We start from the raw sequence: 20,498 nt of genomic DNA, 5'->3' as shown, positions 1-20,498 counted from the left end.
TGTGTGGACGCGTATCATTTTATCTTTATATCTCTAAACACTTATTAATTGGCCTGTTATTTTGTTGTGCAAGGTTGGTTACTCTGCGAAAAAGTGGTTCCATCCAGACCTATGTGACAAGTGTATTGTTGCACCAAATCACTTATTTCGATGTTTTGCGACTGCTTGTGACGATAAGTTAGTAATTAGCTTTGACGTCTTTGCCTATCCACTCTTCGTCCTCCCTTCATGACACTTTTGTAAGAAGCATGGTAAGAAGTCTAGCTTATTCGCCACCATGGAGGCTTTGATCAGTGACTTATAGTGCATTGAAACCGGAAGCAAAGAGAACTTACTTTTACCCTGACATGAGGAATAATCGTGATTAATAATTGTCATTACAATATTGATCTAAATTATCATGATTTTATTTTGGCCATAATGGTACAGCCCTATCTACTGTTATATTACAAAACAAAATAAATTGCATATTATCAATGTGATCGTACAGTGTTTTAACTAAAGCGTTCTGATACAAATAATTATTTTCCTGGTGATCAATTTTTACAATTATGTACTGTGTTACAAAAGAATACATTCACTCCCATTTATGCAGTGTCCCTGAACGCACCTCCGGGACTCACGCAGCTCCCGCGTGCCTGTCTACTTTCATTCTGAAGAGCGAAAATAGGAATTGCAGCAGCCATACATTCTTTCTATTATCATATCCAAACAGTTCCCGCTGGTGGTCACTTTTAATATTACAGTTGATTCACTGTATATTCCAGGACACCAACATTGCAGCAGACCCTGCGATGTGACTTTTGCGCACACTGGGGGCAACAACACGTACATCGTGATGACGATGCTCAAACAAAATATCGTGCAGCCCTACAGCGCGACGTTTTTTTTTTAACTTCATTGATAAAATAATCATTAGTTGTAGCCCCAGAATTTATTATTACAGTGTTTCCCTGCAATAGTCATTATTCACTACTCATGAATTCACCCATTTGCTGATCTTTTTGGAGCCTATCTTCCGTTGTTTTTGCTGAAAAACTGTTATTCACTTTAATTCAAAGTTCCGTCAAATATGAAATTCTTAATTTGACGCCATCTTGTAGGAGCAATAGGCAATTATAAACCTTTGGGAGGGGGGCTTCAATTACTTACAGATTTTCACTAGTCATGACAAAGCTATCTTATGATTATTTATTTATTTATTTTCTTTCTGGACACACTTATTAACATTTTGTTGATTTGCCCAATTTAAAATGCTTATAGCCACTTTGATGTTATTTCCAAAGTTTTATATATTTTAATTTCCTGTTCTGTCTCCCCAATCCAGGGTGCCTCATTCACTGTGCCGTGGCTTGGAGTGAGCGGCCTGGGCACTTTGTGTAAGACACCCCTGTCTCTGTTGGAGCAGGCACGCAACTGTTGTTTGCCTTCTCCCCTCCGCTCCTCAGGACACACCCAGTTGTACCTTTCAGCCAGTTCATTCCACATCTTCCTGCGAGTGCTCTCCCTGTGCCTGTCTCAGGACAGGGTTGGGGGAGTACCACAGAGACAGATCAAAGCAAGGTAAAGCTTGAACGTTGACACGAAACCAAATCTCATTGTGTCAATGTGTATAAACACAACAGAACCAACATACTGCTTAATACAATAATGGCATATTACTGTACTTTTCAGTCTTAATGGGAAGATCCTAGCTTTCATGCATATTTTGATGTTTACTTGGTCTCCCAGTGGAGCAGGTGTTTCGGGAGTCAACCCCCTGCTCTTCATTCCAGAGAAACAAAATAGAATTGTGGTGTGCTTTCAGAGAGTGTCCTCTTCTTGGTCACTGATTCTCAACCAGAGTGCCTTAGCACTGTACTATTAGAACCATTCATTCATTCATAGGCTGTTTCGTACTCCTTGAACGCTGGCAGCTAGATCCATTCCACACATTCACCATCCACACACAGATGTAATTGTGACTATAACTCTGCGGCGGACTAATACGCGGCCTGAGGTTCCACCTGTGCGCTCGGCACCTGGTTTGGGTAAGTCACAGGAGTTGACGAGACCAGGAAAAAAACCTCAGCCGCTTCTGCTCTTAAGAATTAACGGTACTTTTACTCCGTTACAATGATCCAAATGTTGCTCGCTACTTTCATTTATCAATTATTGCTTATTTATCAACTATTTTGTGCGTGAGACTCGACTTCGACTTCCGCATCGGGCGCTGTTTGCGCCAATCCAGTTTAAGCGCGAGTGACGTTTAAGTCTAGTTCACCAATCAAACGACACAAGAAAGTCACATGACCTCACACGTCTTCCATTGGGCTTCCCGGACATGGGTATTATCACTAGATAAGCCTGCCCCGCTGATCGTCATGTGTCCATGGGGGTCGTGTTGAGAAAGTCGTTGTTACCATGAAGGCAACGGCCAAAGGTATGCACCGGAATTCAGCATTTTGGCACGAAACGTAACTTCATACGAAACTGGTGAATTTTGAAAACGCAAGTAAACCGAGACGGCAAGAAAAAGAGTAATAAATGGAACTAAATACTATAAAACTTTGATTCCTTTACCTACCCACTGATGAGGCACAAGGTTAGTGTTTGTGATACTGTGAGACATTAATGTGAATTTTGTCCCAATTCATTGTGATGTAAAGGCACTAGTCTTTGATGCCCAACCCTAACTACAGTCGTTTCCATCCTTTTTGCAAATTCAACCACCATCAGTACCTCCATATTTCCTTCCAGGATACCGAACTTCCCCATCACGTCTACTCTCGTTCCTTCACCATGTCCATTACAATCTGCACCAATCACGAATCTCTCTGTCTTGGATGCGCAGAACTTCTTTGTCTAGTTCCTTCCAGAATTTCTCTTTCACCTCTAGGTCACATTCCACCTGTGGGGCATAGCCACTAATCACATGATACATAACACCCTCAATTTCAAGTTTCAGCCTCATCACTCAATCTGATACTCTTTTCATCTCCAAGACATTCTTAGCTAACTCTTCCTTTAAAATAACCTCTACTCTATTTCTTTTCCCTTCTACACCAGGGTAAAATAATTTGAACCCTGCCCCTAAACTTCTAGCCTTACTGCCTTTCCACCCGGTCTCCTGGACACACAATTTGTTCAACCTTTCTCCTAATCATCATGTCAACCAACTCGCGAGCGTTTCCTGTCATAGTCCCAACATTCAAAGTCCCCACATTCAGTTCTAGACTCTGCTTTCCCCTTCTCTTCCTGCCTTAAGAACCCGCTTTCCACCTCTCCTTTCTCTTCGATCCACAGTAGTCGAATTTCCACCGGCGCCCTGTAGGTTAACGGCGCCGGTGGCAGACGTTAACTCAGGCCACGACCAATCCGGTATGGAATTCTTTGGATGAATGCTCGTATTTGTTTGGCAAATTTTTCAGCCGGATGGTTCCTGACGCAACCCTCTTCATTTATCCAGGCTTGGGAAAGGCCTACAGTTTGCACTGGCTTGTGCCATCGGGCTGCATTACTATTCATGGGTACCATGGAAAATGAAACAGTTTCACGTAATTTGTCCCAAAATATTTATTTATTAATTAGAATCTGTCTCTGTTCATCTATCTATGCCAGCACTGTATACATGCAGAAAAATTAAATGCTCTTCAATTAGATGGCAGACGGTACAACTAACTTGTGTATCCACCTGTTGCCATTCAAACGAGAGAATAAGTCATGGCTTCCTGCACTTGCATAGCTTGGTTTTCAATTAAACAGGCCCAGATTTCACACTCGTTACATTTGTGAGTAAATTGAGATGAGATCATGATCATTATTTCAGTATTCATACCTTTTGTTGACATTTTTGTTTGGTGTTGTGCTGTGGGATTTTTCTCATGAAAAATTGGTGCCTTGAGGTTGCGAAGCACTGTTCGAGGTGATAGTCATGTGTGTGTAAGAAAGCCAATCACAGAGTCCTGGTTCATTGAATAGTACATACAGGCTGGGTACCAAATTGAGGCAGCCATAGATAAGTCTGCCTAATGACTTCCCTCTGTCTGGAATGTGCTCAGTAGCATTGCAGACATGGGGGCTAATTAGCTAACGAGCGTGGTGGTTAAGTCGCCTTAGCAAAGCTGTGGTGCTTTCCAACATGGATAGCAAGGGGGGCTTGTGTGGTGGCGGGCTGTAGGATGTGTGTGTTAAGCCAGACTAGGCTGGAACACGTCCAGATCCCCCCCTTCCTTCCATTCCTTCAACCAAGGCTCCTGTATTGCTCCCTCCTTTCCCCCCCCCAGGAGACTCAACAGTATCCCTACAATATTTGGGTAATCTCGACTGGGCTAATGAGACATCTATGATGGCCACGTTAATGTGAGATACGTGGGCCATGTTGATCTCCAGAAACAGGAATTTGGAACATCTGCTTGACTGCTTGGAAATAAACAAAAAGAAAAATGGGGAAAACACCAACAATCCCTACTATATCGATGATATCCCATTTGGTGTCAGATGTTCTTCTATTGAAATGTCTGGCTACTCACTACTCCTTTTACAGTCCAAATACAGTGGTACCTTGACTTCAGAGTTGAATTTGTTCCATGATGAAGCCCATTTACTTGTACTGTATATCAAATCAATTTTCTCCATTGAAATTCATTCATTGGGATTAATAAAGTGCCTATCTATCCATCTGTTGAGCCGTGAGACTCTTGCCAAGCTGTCACACCCCCACCGGACAACGTGAACTCCCCAAGCTAAGGTGACCGGGAGATTTTAAATTTATAAATTATGAAAAATCATTCTCTGTCTTACTTCTACTATTTCAATTATACCAGTACTTCTGACACTAGTTTTTCTTGGGACAAGTCATTGTTGGTATTTTGACCCTAGCAGCATCACAACTCATTCCTGTAGGCTCATATGTCTGTTTGTATGTGGCTTTGGGATGGTGGAATGTAGGCTACATTTTTTTTCTTACCTGGTGAGCAGAATGCGAATGGGAAGCGTGGCAGAGTGTGTGTACGTGTATGTTTGTGTGTTTTTATCGATCCTTCTCTGGTGTTGCAGTAAATTGGTTTGGCCGTAGAGAGGGACCAAGCGCCTACTGCTGTGTGTCTGAGTGTCTCTGACATTTAACATGATCTTTAAAGGCATTTCTCCACAGTGCCCCCAGGATCTAACAGCATGCTGGGTGTTTCGCTATTCTTATTCTCTCTCCCACTTTATTCATGCCTCCTGCAACCCATCCCCAAACACACACACACACACACACACAAGGCAGGCCGGCCAGCCCAGATTTTCACCTCAGTGCTGTTAGGGTGATGGAGGCAGGTGGTAGAGAATATCATGGGACTGGAAATTTTAGTGACCGCAAACTAAAAAAAAGCGCATGCGTGGAACTAAATTGAAATTGAACATTTGAGAATTTTGCCTTTAATGTCACACTAATTTTTAAAAACTGTCTTTTAGTGAACCACACTATAAAAAGATGTGTTCACTGTTCTTATGCCCTATCACTAGTATTACTGTCCTTTTTCAGGATTTTCTCTAAGTTTTCCTCAAAGAAGATGCAGGAGCTGTCGGAGGCTGGCCTCATGAACTTCCTGCTACTGTTTCTGGTGATTGCCAGGAAGGTGGAGCTGGAGGATGTTGCCAGTAAAACCTGTGAGCTGCTAGGTTTCCTGCCATCTGACTGTCCCCCAGGACACCGCACGCTGGTGTGGAAGGGACAACTGGCACTGGTGTTGTTATTTCAGGTATCTTTAATCATCAAAAAACAATAAACAAAAGTAGCTGCTGACTAATTTTGAAACATGGTCCAGTAAGGAACATTTTAATCATCTGTGTAAGACTTTTCAAACTTTGTGTTGATCCAGGAGAAGGGCTTGGATGTTGGCCCACTAGCTAGTGGGCTGGCCTCATCATTCAATGATACCGCTAAGGAGTTCTACAATAAAACTACAGAGATGTCTCGTAAACTTGCCCTCTGGGGGCCTCTTGGATCATACCTGGAGGGGGTGGCTGAAGTGTTCGAAACAAGCACCAGGCTCAACCTATCAGAGGAAAAACTTCTCAATGAAGGCTTTGTTTGGTTGCTGCCAGCCTGCCGTCAGCACGAACTAAACTCTTTACTTGGCTTTCTCCAGACTGTCCTCGCCCAGCTCAGGTGAGAGAATAAGCATCTCACAGGATTTCTCATGTTTTCTTTCTTCCACTGATAACTACTCTCACTCTGTAAGCCCCTTTCACATTAGCCATCTGTGGTAGTTACAGGCTTGAAGTCTACCTGCAAATTTGCCAGCTTTTGAAATAGTAATACACCTGGAATGCCACCAGAAAGTGGGAAATTTTGCTACCAGGAATCATTGCTAATGGCCCTTTGTGTTATAAGCAATCGTTGTTGTCTCAGACGCTGGTACTGATGTCACCACACATCTAATTATCTGTGCTTTTGGACACAATTAATGAATTTTGTCTGAAAGGGACTAGTGAATAAATGCCCGCCTACCTACAACTACACCAGTGGTGCCACAATTCTATACCTATGGGGATGGGATTTTTGGGGCCAATGCTGATACCGATACTGGGTGTTAAAAAAGTCAATATCTGATATATTGACCGATAACCAATATATCAGCCGATATATGAAGTAAGAACATTGGTATACACAGGATATATACTGTACATGAAAACTTATTATTTTAATATCCAAAATATTATTCAAAAGAAAAAAGCAAAACACTACTAATTCACATTTTAGCAATATCAATTAGTCATATTTACTCGGTGTTGAAAAGATCCGTCTGAGCCACTGGGAGTTTGCAAAGAGCTCAAAAGTAAATGCTGACGCAAACATTAACAAGTGAAAAAAAAGACAAACTGTTGTCTGTATGTACAGTAGAATAGTAGAACAGTTGAACATTATGAGAGTAGAATATTATGAAAATTATGTTTTTAAAAATCATCCCTCTCTGACACCATTTTATGCCTAGAATTTTATTTTAATTATTGTTTTAAAACCGAATGGTTGTTTGTTTATATGCGCCCTGCGATTGGCTGGCGACCAGTCAGGGATAGGCTCCAGTTTTCTAACGCTAATATATCAGAATTAACACTACTTTATTGATGGTCAATAAATTAAATTGTCTTGCAACTGGAACAACATTAATGTAAAATAAATAAATTCTAGACAAAGAAATGTGAAAAAAAATCACTATCATATTGTTACACATTATATAAACCAGGGGTATTCAAATAAGATTTAAAAAGGTCCAGATCGAGAACATTTTGTGAAGCAAAGGTCCGGAAGATCATATAGCATCTTTTTATTGTGATATATAATTAAGTAGGCTGCGTAGTCATTGTGTCTACGTCTGCTTGGAATCAATACCTCAGTCAAATCGAAACGATTCATTACAATTGAAAAACCTTTTGGCATTTATTATTGTCAAGTAACAGTAACAAATGTATGACAGCTGATACAGTATGTACTGTTGTGCTCATAAGTTTACATGCACTAGCAGAATTTTGGGAATATTATTGTTTAAATGTGGTTGATGACTGAACAAGAACCATCTCATTATTTTCTTTATTTTTGTTTTGTTTAATGGTTTTACTTTTCTGAAATGCCTGATTTAAGCCCATTAAAATATTGATTTGTTTTGGCTCCTAATGGAGTTTCATGAACAGTATGCACTTTTAATAACTGGAACAGTATAATCAAAAATGACTCGGGTAGTTCCACTTCAGTTGTTTTGGAGAGTGCAATTTGTTCCAAATTTGCTCTTGCTTTATCACTAATTTGTCTGTTTCTCCGTTTTTCCATGTTTAACTCAAATTACGTTCACGCTGTAGTATTTTGTGTGCACTGTATACACTGTAATGCTGCACCGCTTAAAATATAAACGCCCCTTATGTCTCAAATCATAACCTTTCTTTTATGGCTATAGTTGTGGGTCCGTATGGGACTGCTTCCGCCAGTTAGTGGCCTCCACGATAGGGTTGTATGGCATGACTGACGGTTTTATATAATACTATGAATCATATCATAATACGATTGCACAGCACAACAGGGGCACACTAAGGAGCCAGCTATACCTCTGGCGCACGGCGATGGGAACGATTGCAAGTTAGAAGCAACACCGGAGAGGTAAAAGGTGCAAAGTAACGTTCATACTATATAGCCAAAATAAATTTTAAAATAAATTAAAGGTTGGACCTTATCGATACTCCGATCTTTAATAATTTAGTCCCAGGGATAATTGAATACCGGGGCTTGGTAGCCATTCCTACTAGATTTTAAGTAACAATTGAGCTGCTACAGTATATGGTATGCTGTATAGTAGTTTTAATATTAATGGTGGACATTGGAGGCACGTGAAAGACATGACCGATCAGTAAGTATTGTGGTAATTTGGCTCTATATAGGGTTGGGCATTTAGTATAGAGAATCGATTAGAACCGGGACAAACTTTCCCATTCTCCTGGAATTGTTCAGATTTAAAAGGTTTGGAGCCTATCCCAGTTATCTTCGGGGGAGAGGTGGGGTACACCTTGAACTGGTTGCCAGCAAATTGCAGGGCACATATAAACAAACACGCATTCATACTCACATTCACACCTAAGGGCAATTTAGAGTCTTCAATCAACCTATGTTTTTGGGATGTGAGAGGAAACCGGAGTTCCCGGAGAAAACCCACCGCATGGTGGTCGACTGGTTAGCACATCTGCCTCACAGTTCTGGGGAGCGGGGTTCAATTCCCGGCTACGCCTGTGTGGAGTTTGCATGTTCTCCCCGTGCCTGCATGGGTTTTAAGGTGAGAGCCACAACGGGGATGTAGCAGAGGTAAAACTAGATGAATGATAGTATTCATTTACAGCGGAACCTCGCTAGAATGGACCAAAAGGGGCGGGGGGTCGTCTGATATAGCCGATTGTCTGTCACCCGTATTACTGTACAGTACAACATTTTTGTTTCGTATGTTTTTTTTTGTGTTCTCTTAAACGCCCAGTGCAGTACAGTACAACGTTATTGTGAATAAATATAAAAAACCTTGGAAATGTTTGAAAGTTTCACATTTTATCCAAACTTACCACGTAGATGTGCTTGGTCATGGTGACGTTGTTGTACAGTACTCATCATAGGCGAGTCGCTTTCATGAGCCGCGAGGAATTCGTCTGCTTCCTAGTTCCAAATATGTTGCTAAAAGCGAACGGCTTGACAAAAAAAAAAATAATAATAATAATAATTCCTGTACCAAAAGAGCATGTTCCAGACTCCAAAGACTTCTCTTTTGTACTCCTCATAGTTAATGCTGCAGCCATGCCGCTCTATCTCTGCTCCGTGTAATAATCAATAGACACAATCCTCGTCACATGGCCACCACGTCAATGCCCCACATTCAACATGGACGCCACGTAGGCAGGGGAGGATCCAGTATTATTGTATATCTGTGACACAAAAATATGTCAGTCCCATTCTCTGCCTGCATTGCGCCACAGCGCCAGTAAACAACAGCGGCCAATGCTGGACCTCACAGACATTGTAAGTGGCATTTTAAGTGACAAATGGAAACTATTTTTGGACACATTGTTAAACCCCGACGGTCCCTTTTATCCGATATCCGGATCTTGGTCCGTTTTTTTTCGAGGCTCTACTGTATTTAGAACACGGTTGCAAAACCTTGTCAAATGGAGACACAATTTATGTATTTGGTTCCTCCCCAGGGCCTAAATGTAAACAAATTATATTTTAGAAATAATTTATTGCAACCAATTTGCCAAATACTAACATTTTGTAAGTGCTTGATGATCACATACAGAATTTTACTCTTGACAACTAGTAACCAATAAAAACTGAACATTTTCCGATATCTAGGAACGGCTGATTCTGAATATCCCTTTTGTTTCTTAGGAGATGATTTTTACTACCTGTGTGTGCAATTTCTTTTCTCCATATTAGACATGAATGATAAAAAATGCTTCTGGAGATGAGGTGAACTGCAGAGTATGTTAGTTTCGTCTCAGTTTTTCCAGTAATTTCATCTGCTGTTTAAATGAACCGATTGAACGGTTCTCACTTTACTGGTCACAGAAGGTGTCACATTACTTCTAGTATTGTAGCATTGTATTTTAAATCGGCTTCAAACAGTAGAAAACTGGCACAAAGTATAAAGTAAAGCGTTGAGTGGCAGACCCCTCTCACTGGTTATGATGTTTTACTTCTTAAGTGTATAAATCACATTTCTCCACCATGCACACACAATGCTACACACTGACACACACTAAAAGTGAAACCTAACCTTGGTGTACTCTCTTATATGAATGTCTGGCTCCTATAACACAGGATCTTGTTAGTGCACTTAATTCCCTAACTTTACATCCCGCATCACAGGGTTAGGAGGGCACACATTTGCACATTAATGGCCAAGATGAGAGTGTAGAAGAGAAATCCCAGAGGCCGTCTGTGGTATGGTCCAACCGACGCTGACCGATTTAACCAGCAAAAAAAATATTATACTTTGTGTTCTTGGTACTCCCCCAATTTAAAAATAATTATTCAGCTTGGCAATTCTTATACCTTTGTGGTTATCACTTTCCCGGTTACACAATTGATTAATAATTGTGATAATTTTGTTGACTGGCAAATTTAACGTGCATCATTATACCCATTAAGAGCCATGTGGAATATGCACACATTAAGATGATTATTGCGCCGATGGGTGAGGAAGTGGAGCATCCGACTGTTCACCCTTGATGGCACTTAGTCAAGAAGCCAGTCCCAAGCATAATTCCTCAGTTTTATTCCTTCCCATGTCTCTCGGCTGTGGTCAGGTGGGGGGTGTCACTGGTTGATGAGGTGAGCTGGCAGTAGCACAACCTGTTGGATCTGGTTTGTGCAGAAACAATTAACTCCAATCACCTCGGCTTAATAGAAGGCAGGCCTTCCTTTGAGGTCATAACAACCTCTCACTTGATGTCTACCCTTTTGTTGTTGTCAGGAGAATGTGGTGCACATCTCGGAAGTCAAATCATTCATTCATTCATCTTCCGTTCCGCTTATCCTCACTAGGGTTGCGTGCTGGAGCCTATCCCAGCTAACTTCAGGCGAGAGGTGGCGTACACCCTGAACTGGTTGCCAGCCAATTGCAGCGCACGTATAAACAAACAACCATTCGCACTCACATTCACACCTATGGGCAATTCAGAGTCCTCAATTAACCTACCCTGCATGTTTTGGGGATGAGGGAGGAAACTGGAGTACCCGGAGCATGCAAACTCCACACAGGCGAGGCCAGGATTTGAACCCCGGTCCTCAGAACTGTGAGCCAGATGTGCTAACGAGGCGGATGTACTAACCAGTCGTATACCGTACCGCCGAAGTCAAATCAATGGATCTCAATTTCGACAAGGAACATTATAATTTTAATTAATTAATGAATTCTATGTATCTCCCAACATCCGACTGTTTCAAAACAGTAAAACTGAAAATTATTCATCCCCTAGCCAAATATTAGTTCAATTGAATGTGTTTATTTAATAATTTCTTCGTTCAAAGGGTATCATTTAGCTGGAAATGACAAGATGATCGTCCTTTTTGTTTGCCTGTTTTCGTTGTTTTTTTCGATGTAATTTTTGCTGAACTGAATATGCCATTATTTCCCCCTCTGTAGTGTGGATAGTCTGCCTTGTCCGCTAAAAACATTTATTGGTGTCTATGGTGTGTGGTGTATTTTGTTTCACAGTTAAAAGAAATTGTGACTTGTCTTTCATGTGTTTGTAAAGTGCATAAGTGGAAGAGGTGATCGAACAGTGTCCTCCTGGTGTCTTGGCAGTGGCACCATGTTTATTGTATGTGTGTGTTTGTGGGTACAGGCTGTGTAAGGAGTCTTAGTTAGCAGGATTAAGTAGGGTCTCTGACGATGCCTTGTACAATGAGGGCTGATGGGTGTGAGAGGCCCATTCCGCAGTAGTAACGAGGCTAATGAATTCAGAGTCTAATCGATTGTCTCAGCTCTCTCTGGATTAGATGCAACCTTGCTGGAAGGGAAGAAGTGAAATGTGTGTGCGTGAGTGAGTGCCTGCGTGCATACGTGCATGTGTGTACAAATGGAGATGGGATAGTGTGTGTATGAAGGAGGGGGTTGCTACCCTGTGCTTGCAGTACATCTCAACCCCTGCTTCCCCACACCCCCGTCTGGGCAGATGAGGGGGACAGGAGGATCACCTCCAGTCTAAATGAGATTACAGCTTCTTCAGCTGCTTATCTGGGCTAATGCCAGCCACTGTGGGGCTGTGCGCGAGGCTGTGGCTAGGGCCAGGGATGAGCCAGAAGAGCCAAAGTACATTGTGTGTACAGAGGATCAGCACCAGGCTCCCCCTCTATACCCATAATATCCTTTTCTCTTTCCCGATCTCATCCTACACTCTGCTGCTCCACACCGCAGCAGACCACAGCCCCCAGTAATCCCCCAGGAGGGAAGAAAGAAAACACTTAAGAAGCAGTGAGAGAGGAACAGTGGAGATACAGGATTAATAATAATAATCAAAAGGTGGGGTTGTAATCTTGTACACTAGGTTTGACTTTTGCATTGGACGGATTTGTTTATCTGTGTTTTTCCAGACTGGCGCATCAACGCTGTGTCCAGTCAGGCCCCACCTTGACCTGGATGACTACCAGCAATGTTGTGAAAGAGCCCCACCTAGCGGTAGCAGCTGCACTCTGGGCCCACTTCTTTCCATTCCTTCGGGATTTACGCCTCTCTCAGACTCCTCCAGCCCAGTTTGCAGATGCGGCTGCAGGTCAGTATCGGTGTTATCATCATCAGGGGAGAGAAGGAATGGAGGCTGAAAAAAAAGAGCTCTGAGAAGAATTAAAGCAATATCAAATTTTGATTTGATTTTGATGAATCGATCTAAAACGTGAATAAATGAAGTGTGAGCAAGGTGAATTTGTAACTGTGATAGTTGGTTACAAAAAGAGAAGATCTTGCATGTACAGTACAAGCTGAAAAATGGGCGGCTTTATTATTCCAAATTATTATTTCATGCTCTCAGGCTTCACTCTTCTGGCCTTTGAGCTGCCCACTTCTGCACCCCAGGACCTTCAACCCAATCCAGTTCAGTCCATCTTGCAATGCTTCGGCTGGGATGACATGGTTGATCCACTTGTTGTCACGCGGTACCTTCCACATCTACTCCAAAACAGGTACAAATTAGCATTCAAGTACTACCCGCTGTGACCATACATTTGATACAGAACCTTGAAAAAAAATCACTTCAGATCTGGTCTGTCACACACTAATGAGCGTTCATGCAAAATAATCAGGTAGTGTGCATCAGTGGCTCAGTTCTAGTAAACGTTCTGCACTTTTTCAGAGCGCTCGTGTCTTCACTCAGCGGTGATCGTGGCATCATTGTCTCAGGTTCATCACAAAGTATGTCAGTCAGAGCCTGGTTCAGATGTGTTCTACAGCAATACCTTCACAAGAGCCCTGATGGATCTGATAGCAGAGCAGGTAACGTAAATCTTTCTCAAAGGTTTCATTTCTTCTCCAGTACTATGTTTTGCAGAAATGGATTGTTCCATTTTGTGTAGTATACTTCATAAAGCACAAAGTGCCGATAACTTCTGACTGTCATGGACGCTGCATGTTTAATGCTTCATACCTTGGTCACTTTGCCGTTAGACAAAAAGGCCTAACTCTAGGTTTTATAGCAATAGTCCATAAAACAGTGGATGCACAGTCACTCTGTGCTGTTTCTACTGTTCTATTTCTAGTGTAGCAGTTCACATAGCTGACTTTTATGCAGCTGATGTGGTATAAATTCCTACTCATTGCCCCATTCATAAATGCCTTGTGAGAAACTGGCAATCAGTCCAGGGTGTAGTCTGCCTTTCGCCCAAAGTCAGCAACTACTAGCCTAAGTAAGGAAGAAAGTGGCTGGATGTCACTGTTATATGGAATCGATAGAACTGTGCTAACTTGAACAAACAAACTTAAATTGCCCCACGAATGTTTTTTCACATTTACTTGCTAACAAAGGGGGATTCAATAAAGGAGGTTCAACACACGCTTAGTGTAAAGCTGAGCTCTGTGTTGACTTTTGAAATCAAAAACTGTGAGTATTTGATTTTAGAACAGCTGATGTGAATTACTTCATATCAACTCGTAGTATCAGTTCACCTTGAGCTAAACATGTGCATGACCACAACAAAAAGAAATCATCGATGGGGCCTCGATATGTTGATTCACCATGGCAACAGAGAAATAAAATGTCTGGTTCGACCCCTTTCTCACTGGCGGAGACGTTGCAGAGACTGCTGGTAGTGATCAATCGCGGCGACTCCTGGAGCTGGGAGACCAAATTAAATTTTATTTGTTTTCATTTTTTTTATTTTTCCAAGATATTTTTTTTATTCTTCTACATTTCAATGCCAATGGTCAATATCCTTGAGAATTAAAAAGTTAATTGCTCCTATAAAGAATGTATTATGCTCTAATAACGTATCAGCGGAATAGAAACAACAACAAAATCAACAATACTATTATTTATTATGATTCTGAGAAAAATATACTGTCCTACAAAATGTGTTATTGTGACAGGTAAGTGGCCTAGGCCCATCAGATTTAGAGTGGAGATAGCCACGGATGATGAGATGAAAAGAATGGTTGACAACTTCTTCGTGAAGAATGTTAAATTAAGCCCAAAAGTCCAAAACAACTCTTTGACAGTAAGTTCCCTGTCTTATAGAATTGTGCTTCAAATAAAGAACTTTATGTTCAGTTCAGTTTATTTTTGAAAGGGGACAATGCAATTTCATAAAACACATGAAGTACACATGGTTAAAAAAGCCAGAATTAGCCAGAAGGCTAGTTTTCATCTGTAGTCCCCTGGCCATGATGTAAAAAAGCAGTAAAATACATCTACAAGACAATATAATACAGGATACATAATCAAACTATACTATTAAGAGAGAATAAAACCATAATTTTTTTGATCATAACAAAAAGACAACATAACATAACTAACAATGTTGACCAGATTGTTAGTTAATCATTTACCAGTCAATGTTGCCTAAAAAGACAAGAGTGAACCTGTAAGTCTGTGGTCTTGAATGCGATCTGGTCGAAAATTTGGGTGCACCTAACTTTTGTGCTTGGTGCAACCAAGTAAAAAAAGTTGTGCAAACTGAAAAAAGTTAATCTCGAGCCCTGGCCTTTAGCCACACTTTAAATCACATATAGGTGAAAAGGTGCTATATTCGATAAAATCTGAGTTTTATGGGCCTCATAAAATGATGTGGCGGGCCGTGTCTGGCACCCGGGCCTTAAGTTTGAGACATGATTTAGTCTTCAATAAATCTTTTATGTCAGCACACGTCCGAGGTGTTTGGGAGGAGAGCTGCGGTATATGGCTGGAGAATATTAAGATACATACATGATTGTGTTTGATGAAAAGCTATACTGTTGGATCAGAAATTAATCTGGTAATGCCAGCATATCATTTTAGATTTAGTTGTGCCTCAATATTGAAGGGACTGCAGAGAAACGGGTAAGCCATGTTTTCTGTAGGTCGGAGGAGACGGGTATGAAATCAGCACTGGGGAAAAAATACCTCCTCAAAACAAGAAAATATTAAAAACAAGACATTTTGTCCCTAAAATAAGTGAAAAAGTCTGCCAGTGCAACTAGTATGAATTGAGTTGATAAGATTCTTAAAATAAGATATTGTATCTTAAAACAAGACTTTTTGTCCTGCTGAAAATTAAGAAAAAAAAGTCAAAAGTGTCTTAGAATAAGTACAGTTTTACTAGAAGTTAGACATATTTATTTATTTATTTATTTATTTTGCGGTCTGAGGATTAGCATACAAAACCTGCCAGCAAGGACGTTAGGTTCACAGTCTGTTACCATCGTGACGAACTTGCAATTTACCTTATCTCAGGGTTAGCGTACTCCGAGTTTTCACATAACCTGCTTCTGGAACACCCCCCAGTTCAACCAGTCTCAGCTCAACAGAATGAGCTCTATAAATTTCTAGTCTTACATTGTTATAAAAGCAAACCAAAAAATCAAATGGGGGGGATTTTGCACAGAACTGTATATATTTTGTTTACAAGTCTATCTTTCTATGATTTAATGAATATTTTTGATGGTTACTATGAATAGTCAAATCAAGTTGATAACTTTCTTTTCTTTTGTTGCTTTTCCTTCCACTTCAAATATTCTGTTCGCTTTGCATTATATCTGAAGTTCAAAACCTACTGTATGGTATTTGGGCCTGACTTTCTCTGTAGACCGGGCTTTGGAGGAGCAGCTGTGTGAACTGACTCGCCTGGTGCTGATGCTTCCTGAGGTGGACAGTCTTCTGCAGAGAGCAAACCTCTGTCCAACGGCCTCCATGACAAAGCCCGTCTCAGCGCTGGAGATGTTTGTAAAGGTATGCGCTCTACTTTAGCTAAAGCAACAAGCATGTCTTTAGATTTTAAAGGAATTTACTCTCAGATTAACCTCCTGCTATGAATTGCAAGTCTCATGCAAACAAGGCAGCATTCAGATTTAATGACCCTGTAAAAGGACCAAAAAATATCTTTTAAATTTGACACAGAGAATTTGTGTGTGTGCCAAATTTGAATGATTAAAAAAAAAAACGGCAACTACCGTAATTTCTCATTTCTACTGTAATACGCTCTCGAGTATAAAGGCCTTGTCATACTGAACTTGGTCAGTGTGAAAGGCCCCTGCGGCAAAGCGCAACGACGACGGCAACGGGGTGCAGCCATTCCATGTTTGGAAGTAGTGACATAGCAGCCGAGAAGGAAGTCGGGAGACTTTCCCCGCTGAGTGGACTGCAACTGAGCAATATCATACATGCAAATCAGTCGCGATTTCGGCGAAATTCACCGTTTTGAACTCAAAATTAGGCCATTTATGTGAATCGTATAGATCCGATGAGATTTTCTTGGGGGGGATCGCGTACTGCTTGAACGCTGGCAGCGAGATCCATTCCACACATCCACCATCCGCACACAGATGTAATTGTGAATATTACTCCGCGGCGAACTAATATATGTGAGCGCATTGGTCTTAGGTTCCGCCTGTGTGCTCGGGACCTGCTTTCGATAAGTCACAGGAGTTGATGAGACCAGAAAAAACACTTCCGCAGCTGTTGTTAAGAGGTCACGGTACTTCTACTCTGTTACAATGATCTAAATGTCGCTCGCTACTTTTATTTAACAATTATTGCTTATTCATCAACTGTTTCGTCCACGGGACTTCGACCATGAAGGCAACGGCGCGCTACTGGTATTTACATTTATCCATCCATTTTCTGACCCGCTTATTGTCGCGGGAGTGCTGGAGCCTATCCCAGCTATCATCGGGCAGGAGGTGGGGTACACCCTGAACTGGTTGCCAGCCAATCGCAGGGCACACATAAACAAACAACCATTCGCACTCACATTCACACCTCAGGGCAATTTAGAGCCTTCAATTAACCTACCATGCATATTTTTGGGATGTGGGAGGAAACCGGAGTACCCGGAGGAAACCCACGCAGGCACGGGGAGAACATGCAAACTCCACACAGGCGGGGCCGGGGACTGAAACCCGGTCTTCAGAACTGTGAGGCAGATGCTCTAACCATTCGTTCACCGTGCCGCCGTATTTACATTTAGATGAACAAAGACAACAGCTTTCATGTATTGTAGTATTTGTCTGGCCCTGTCTGCCCAAATGTGGAAATTTCAGCTCACTTATAACTTGAGAAAACACCGTGCAGTAAATTGCTGATTTTTTATTTTTGTAGTTTTGACTGTGCATACACACACACACAGCAACATCATAATTTGCATATTCACATTTTTTATAAAAAAAAATTTATGTTCATGCTGTGATTAAAAAAGAAATGTTACTCACTATTTACTCAGTACTTGTGTAATTATTTTATTGTGTACCTTTTACCCGTAAGTAATTTTTGGAGGACTACTTTTTACTTGAGTCACATTATTGTCAAGTAACAGTACTCTTGAGTACAATGTTTGGCTAATCTATCCACCTCTTTAGCAGACATCCTCTATTGCTACTCTTACGTTTAAGCAACATTTTTGCTCATCAGATCAGCCAATGTCATATTTGTTGCATTGGTCTTTTGTATTTTGTCGTTGAGGTGCTGCGGGTCGTGGCCCTGGTTGCGGTCCCAGCGGAACCGCGAAGCACACGTAACATCGGTGACAAGAGTTCATCCGATATTTGTTGGTCTTCCAGTTTGCTTAATTTATGTTAAAATAAAATAAAAAATTATCCCCCCCTGACCTCCCCTACAATGTTTTTTTTTTGCCACCTTCTTGGGTTAGCAGCAAAAATTTGCCGTAGTATATATACATTTGTAACTTTAGATATTACATTTCATATTGGAATAAAAGTTCTGTGGTGGTGGGTTGACATAATTTACCTAAGGGTTGAATAATGTGTTCCACAGGTGTAGTTTTTGGTGTGCCAGACTTCTGGTCGACTTCGGTGTTTTTTTCCCCGAATAACATAAAGGGTTCTTTTCCTCAACATATTTTTAACTTCAGAGATTTGCTCTGTGAAGTGGCGATACATAAAATAAATATGCCCAGTAAACTAAGATGCTAATCTGATGCTGTCAAACGTTTCATTATACCCATGTATAATACGCTCCATCAACTTTTGGCAATGTTTTGCAGAAAAGAATGCACATTACACACGTGAAATTACAGTATATAAAATAAGTCTCCCAAATGATGAAAAATATCGCTCGCCCTTGAGCTGCAGGACTGTGTGGGCGTGTCTACTTAATCCTCTGCTTCAGCTGTCAATCAAATTTGACATGACAATCAAACAAATTTGTATCTGTGTCACACAGACAATGTGTGGCTCACACAAGCTGGATGTCATTGTGTCAAATAAACAGTTAAGTTTCCCTGATGTCGCATTGTTATGTGGTGGTACACAGCACGAAACCAAGTGAGGTGGTAACTTCTTGAACAAGGCAACTCCGTACTGGCGAGCTCGCTGCCTTGTTAGCATGCTAGCCAGTTAGCTTGTTCCCTAGTGCATATAATAAATAGTCACCTTTCCCTGAAGTGTCTACGTTGTGAGGGCCCTTGCAGGGCGCAGCTGTTGCGAGTTGGACAGGTCCCAACGCTGTTGTGCTGGACTGCGGGTTGCTGCTAACTAGCAGTCTCATGCGCGGCGGCGGAACTGTCGGGTTCACCGCGGTGTTGCTCAGAGTGGGCATGAGGGCACGTGGCAGAGATGCTGTAGCTCAACACAAAACACATAACACTTCAAGGAAGATCGATTTTTTTTCGGGTTGTAGGCATAGCTTGATGGCCAACTGCACACTGTAGTGGTAGAAATGGACCAAGTTATTATGAATGAGGAAATGGTAATTGCGCCAAATAGCCACTGAAGGCACTCAGTACTTATATAGTGCGGGAGAGCCGACACATGCTCTTCCCTGGTTGTGTCAGAGCACTCCTGTTTTAGCCCTGCCCAAACAAACAACAGAGAAGGTGAAAACAATTTTTCAATGTATATCAGCAAATCAGTACTAAATTGTTCTCAGTCTTTTCACATTTTTAACACATAGCTTCCAACATAAATCTATTTAGGGAAAAAAACAAAACAGAAATGACTTTACAGGGTCTTTAAACACACAGTGATACCTTGACTCACGAGTGCCCCTGAGTTACGAGCTGTCGCCTGGTGGATTTATTTTTGTTTTTGTTTTTTTGCTTTGTGTTACGAGTCAAAATTTGAGTAAGGGTTAGTAAATTGAGTTAGGAGCTTGGTAATGAAAAAAAGAATCTTGTAAGTCAAGGTACCACTGTATTGTGAAATTCATACCTGACCTTTTATGTCTGTCTCTCTGTCCATCTGTCCGTCCGTCCGTTTATTCATTCTGAAAATGTCCGTGCCGTATTTGGTCAACAGTAGTGCAGCACAAGGTTTCCAAACTTTTCAATCGTTCATCTGCTTCTTTTTTGCGTCAGGCTGTAGGCATGGTGTACAGCAGACTGCAGGTTTTGTCTGAGCGTTCTGCCATGGTGACCAGAGCGCTGGACTACATGGGAGACATCCTTAAACATATTAAACCCTCTTTGGTCAGCAAGAATCAGAAAGGAATTCAACTGGCATATTGGGTCGTTGGTAAGAGTCACATGATACAATTCAGAAAGTACCTGTGGAGTCAAGAAACAATCAGTTGTTTGTCTGTCTTTCTTGAACCTTGTGAGCCAGGCTGTGTAGTGAAGCATTGGAGCCTCCTGCTGGTCACATCCAAAGCGCAGCAGTTGCTCTTCCGCATTGTGGATCGACTGCTACTCCCCCACAATGTCACTCAGCAAGACAAAGCTCTCCGGGACAGCCTGCCACTCTATCTACAGGTTTGGGTCCAATGTACAATACATGTACACATCCATCATCACTTTACAGTCAGAAAACAAAGTATCATAGAAGAAAACTATAAAAGTCAGTAACCATTTATTGTTACCTTCC

General features: G+C 41.4%; 1 protein-coding gene and 1 long non-coding RNA gene across 5 annotated transcripts in view; one reads left to right on the top strand and one right to left on the bottom strand.

The window, feature by feature from the left end:
* mms22l (MMS22-like, DNA repair protein) overlaps positions 1-20,498 on the top strand; it is a 47,358-nt gene that overhangs the window by 18,968 nt on the left and 7,892 nt on the right. For 2 of the 4 annotated variants that reach the window (XR_009788957.1, XM_061776531.1), the window contains exons 13-21: positions 1,328-1,563; positions 5,510-5,726; positions 5,847-6,136; positions 12,593-12,771; positions 13,027-13,177; positions 13,348-13,487; positions 16,271-16,413; positions 19,994-20,150; positions 20,237-20,386. Coding sequence is in view for 2 of the 4 variants with exons in the window: in XM_061776531.1 (XP_061632515.1) it covers positions 1,328-1,563; positions 5,510-5,726; positions 5,847-6,136; positions 12,593-12,771; positions 13,027-13,177; positions 13,348-13,487; positions 16,271-16,413; positions 19,994-20,150; positions 20,237-20,386 (1,663 nt within the window). In the remaining 2 variants the exon portion in view is untranslated. The remainder of the gene's footprint in view (positions 1-1,327; positions 1,564-5,509; positions 5,727-5,846; positions 6,137-12,592; positions 12,772-13,026; positions 13,178-13,347; positions 13,488-16,270; positions 16,414-19,993; positions 20,151-20,236; positions 20,387-20,498) is intronic. The other 2 variants (XR_009788958.1, XM_061776530.1) reach the window with 1 other exon arrangement.
* LOC133479476 (uncharacterized) lies at positions 13,038-20,321 on the bottom strand. Its single transcript, XR_009788961.1, has 3 exons — positions 20,183-20,321; positions 19,071-20,080; positions 13,038-13,163 (listed from the first exon to the last, which is right to left on the bottom strand). It is a non-coding gene; the product is annotated as an uncharacterized LOC133479476 (long non-coding RNA).

The sequence above is a fragment of the Phyllopteryx taeniolatus genome, chromosome 6, assembly GCF_024500385.1.
Source record: "Phyllopteryx taeniolatus isolate TA_2022b chromosome 6, UOR_Ptae_1.2, whole genome shotgun sequence".
Classification (NCBI taxonomy): Eukaryota; Metazoa; Chordata; class Actinopteri; order Syngnathiformes; family Syngnathidae; genus Phyllopteryx; species Phyllopteryx taeniolatus.
Note: the sequence above shows the minus strand (reverse complement) of the source record. Positions and strands in the feature narration are given on the sequence as shown.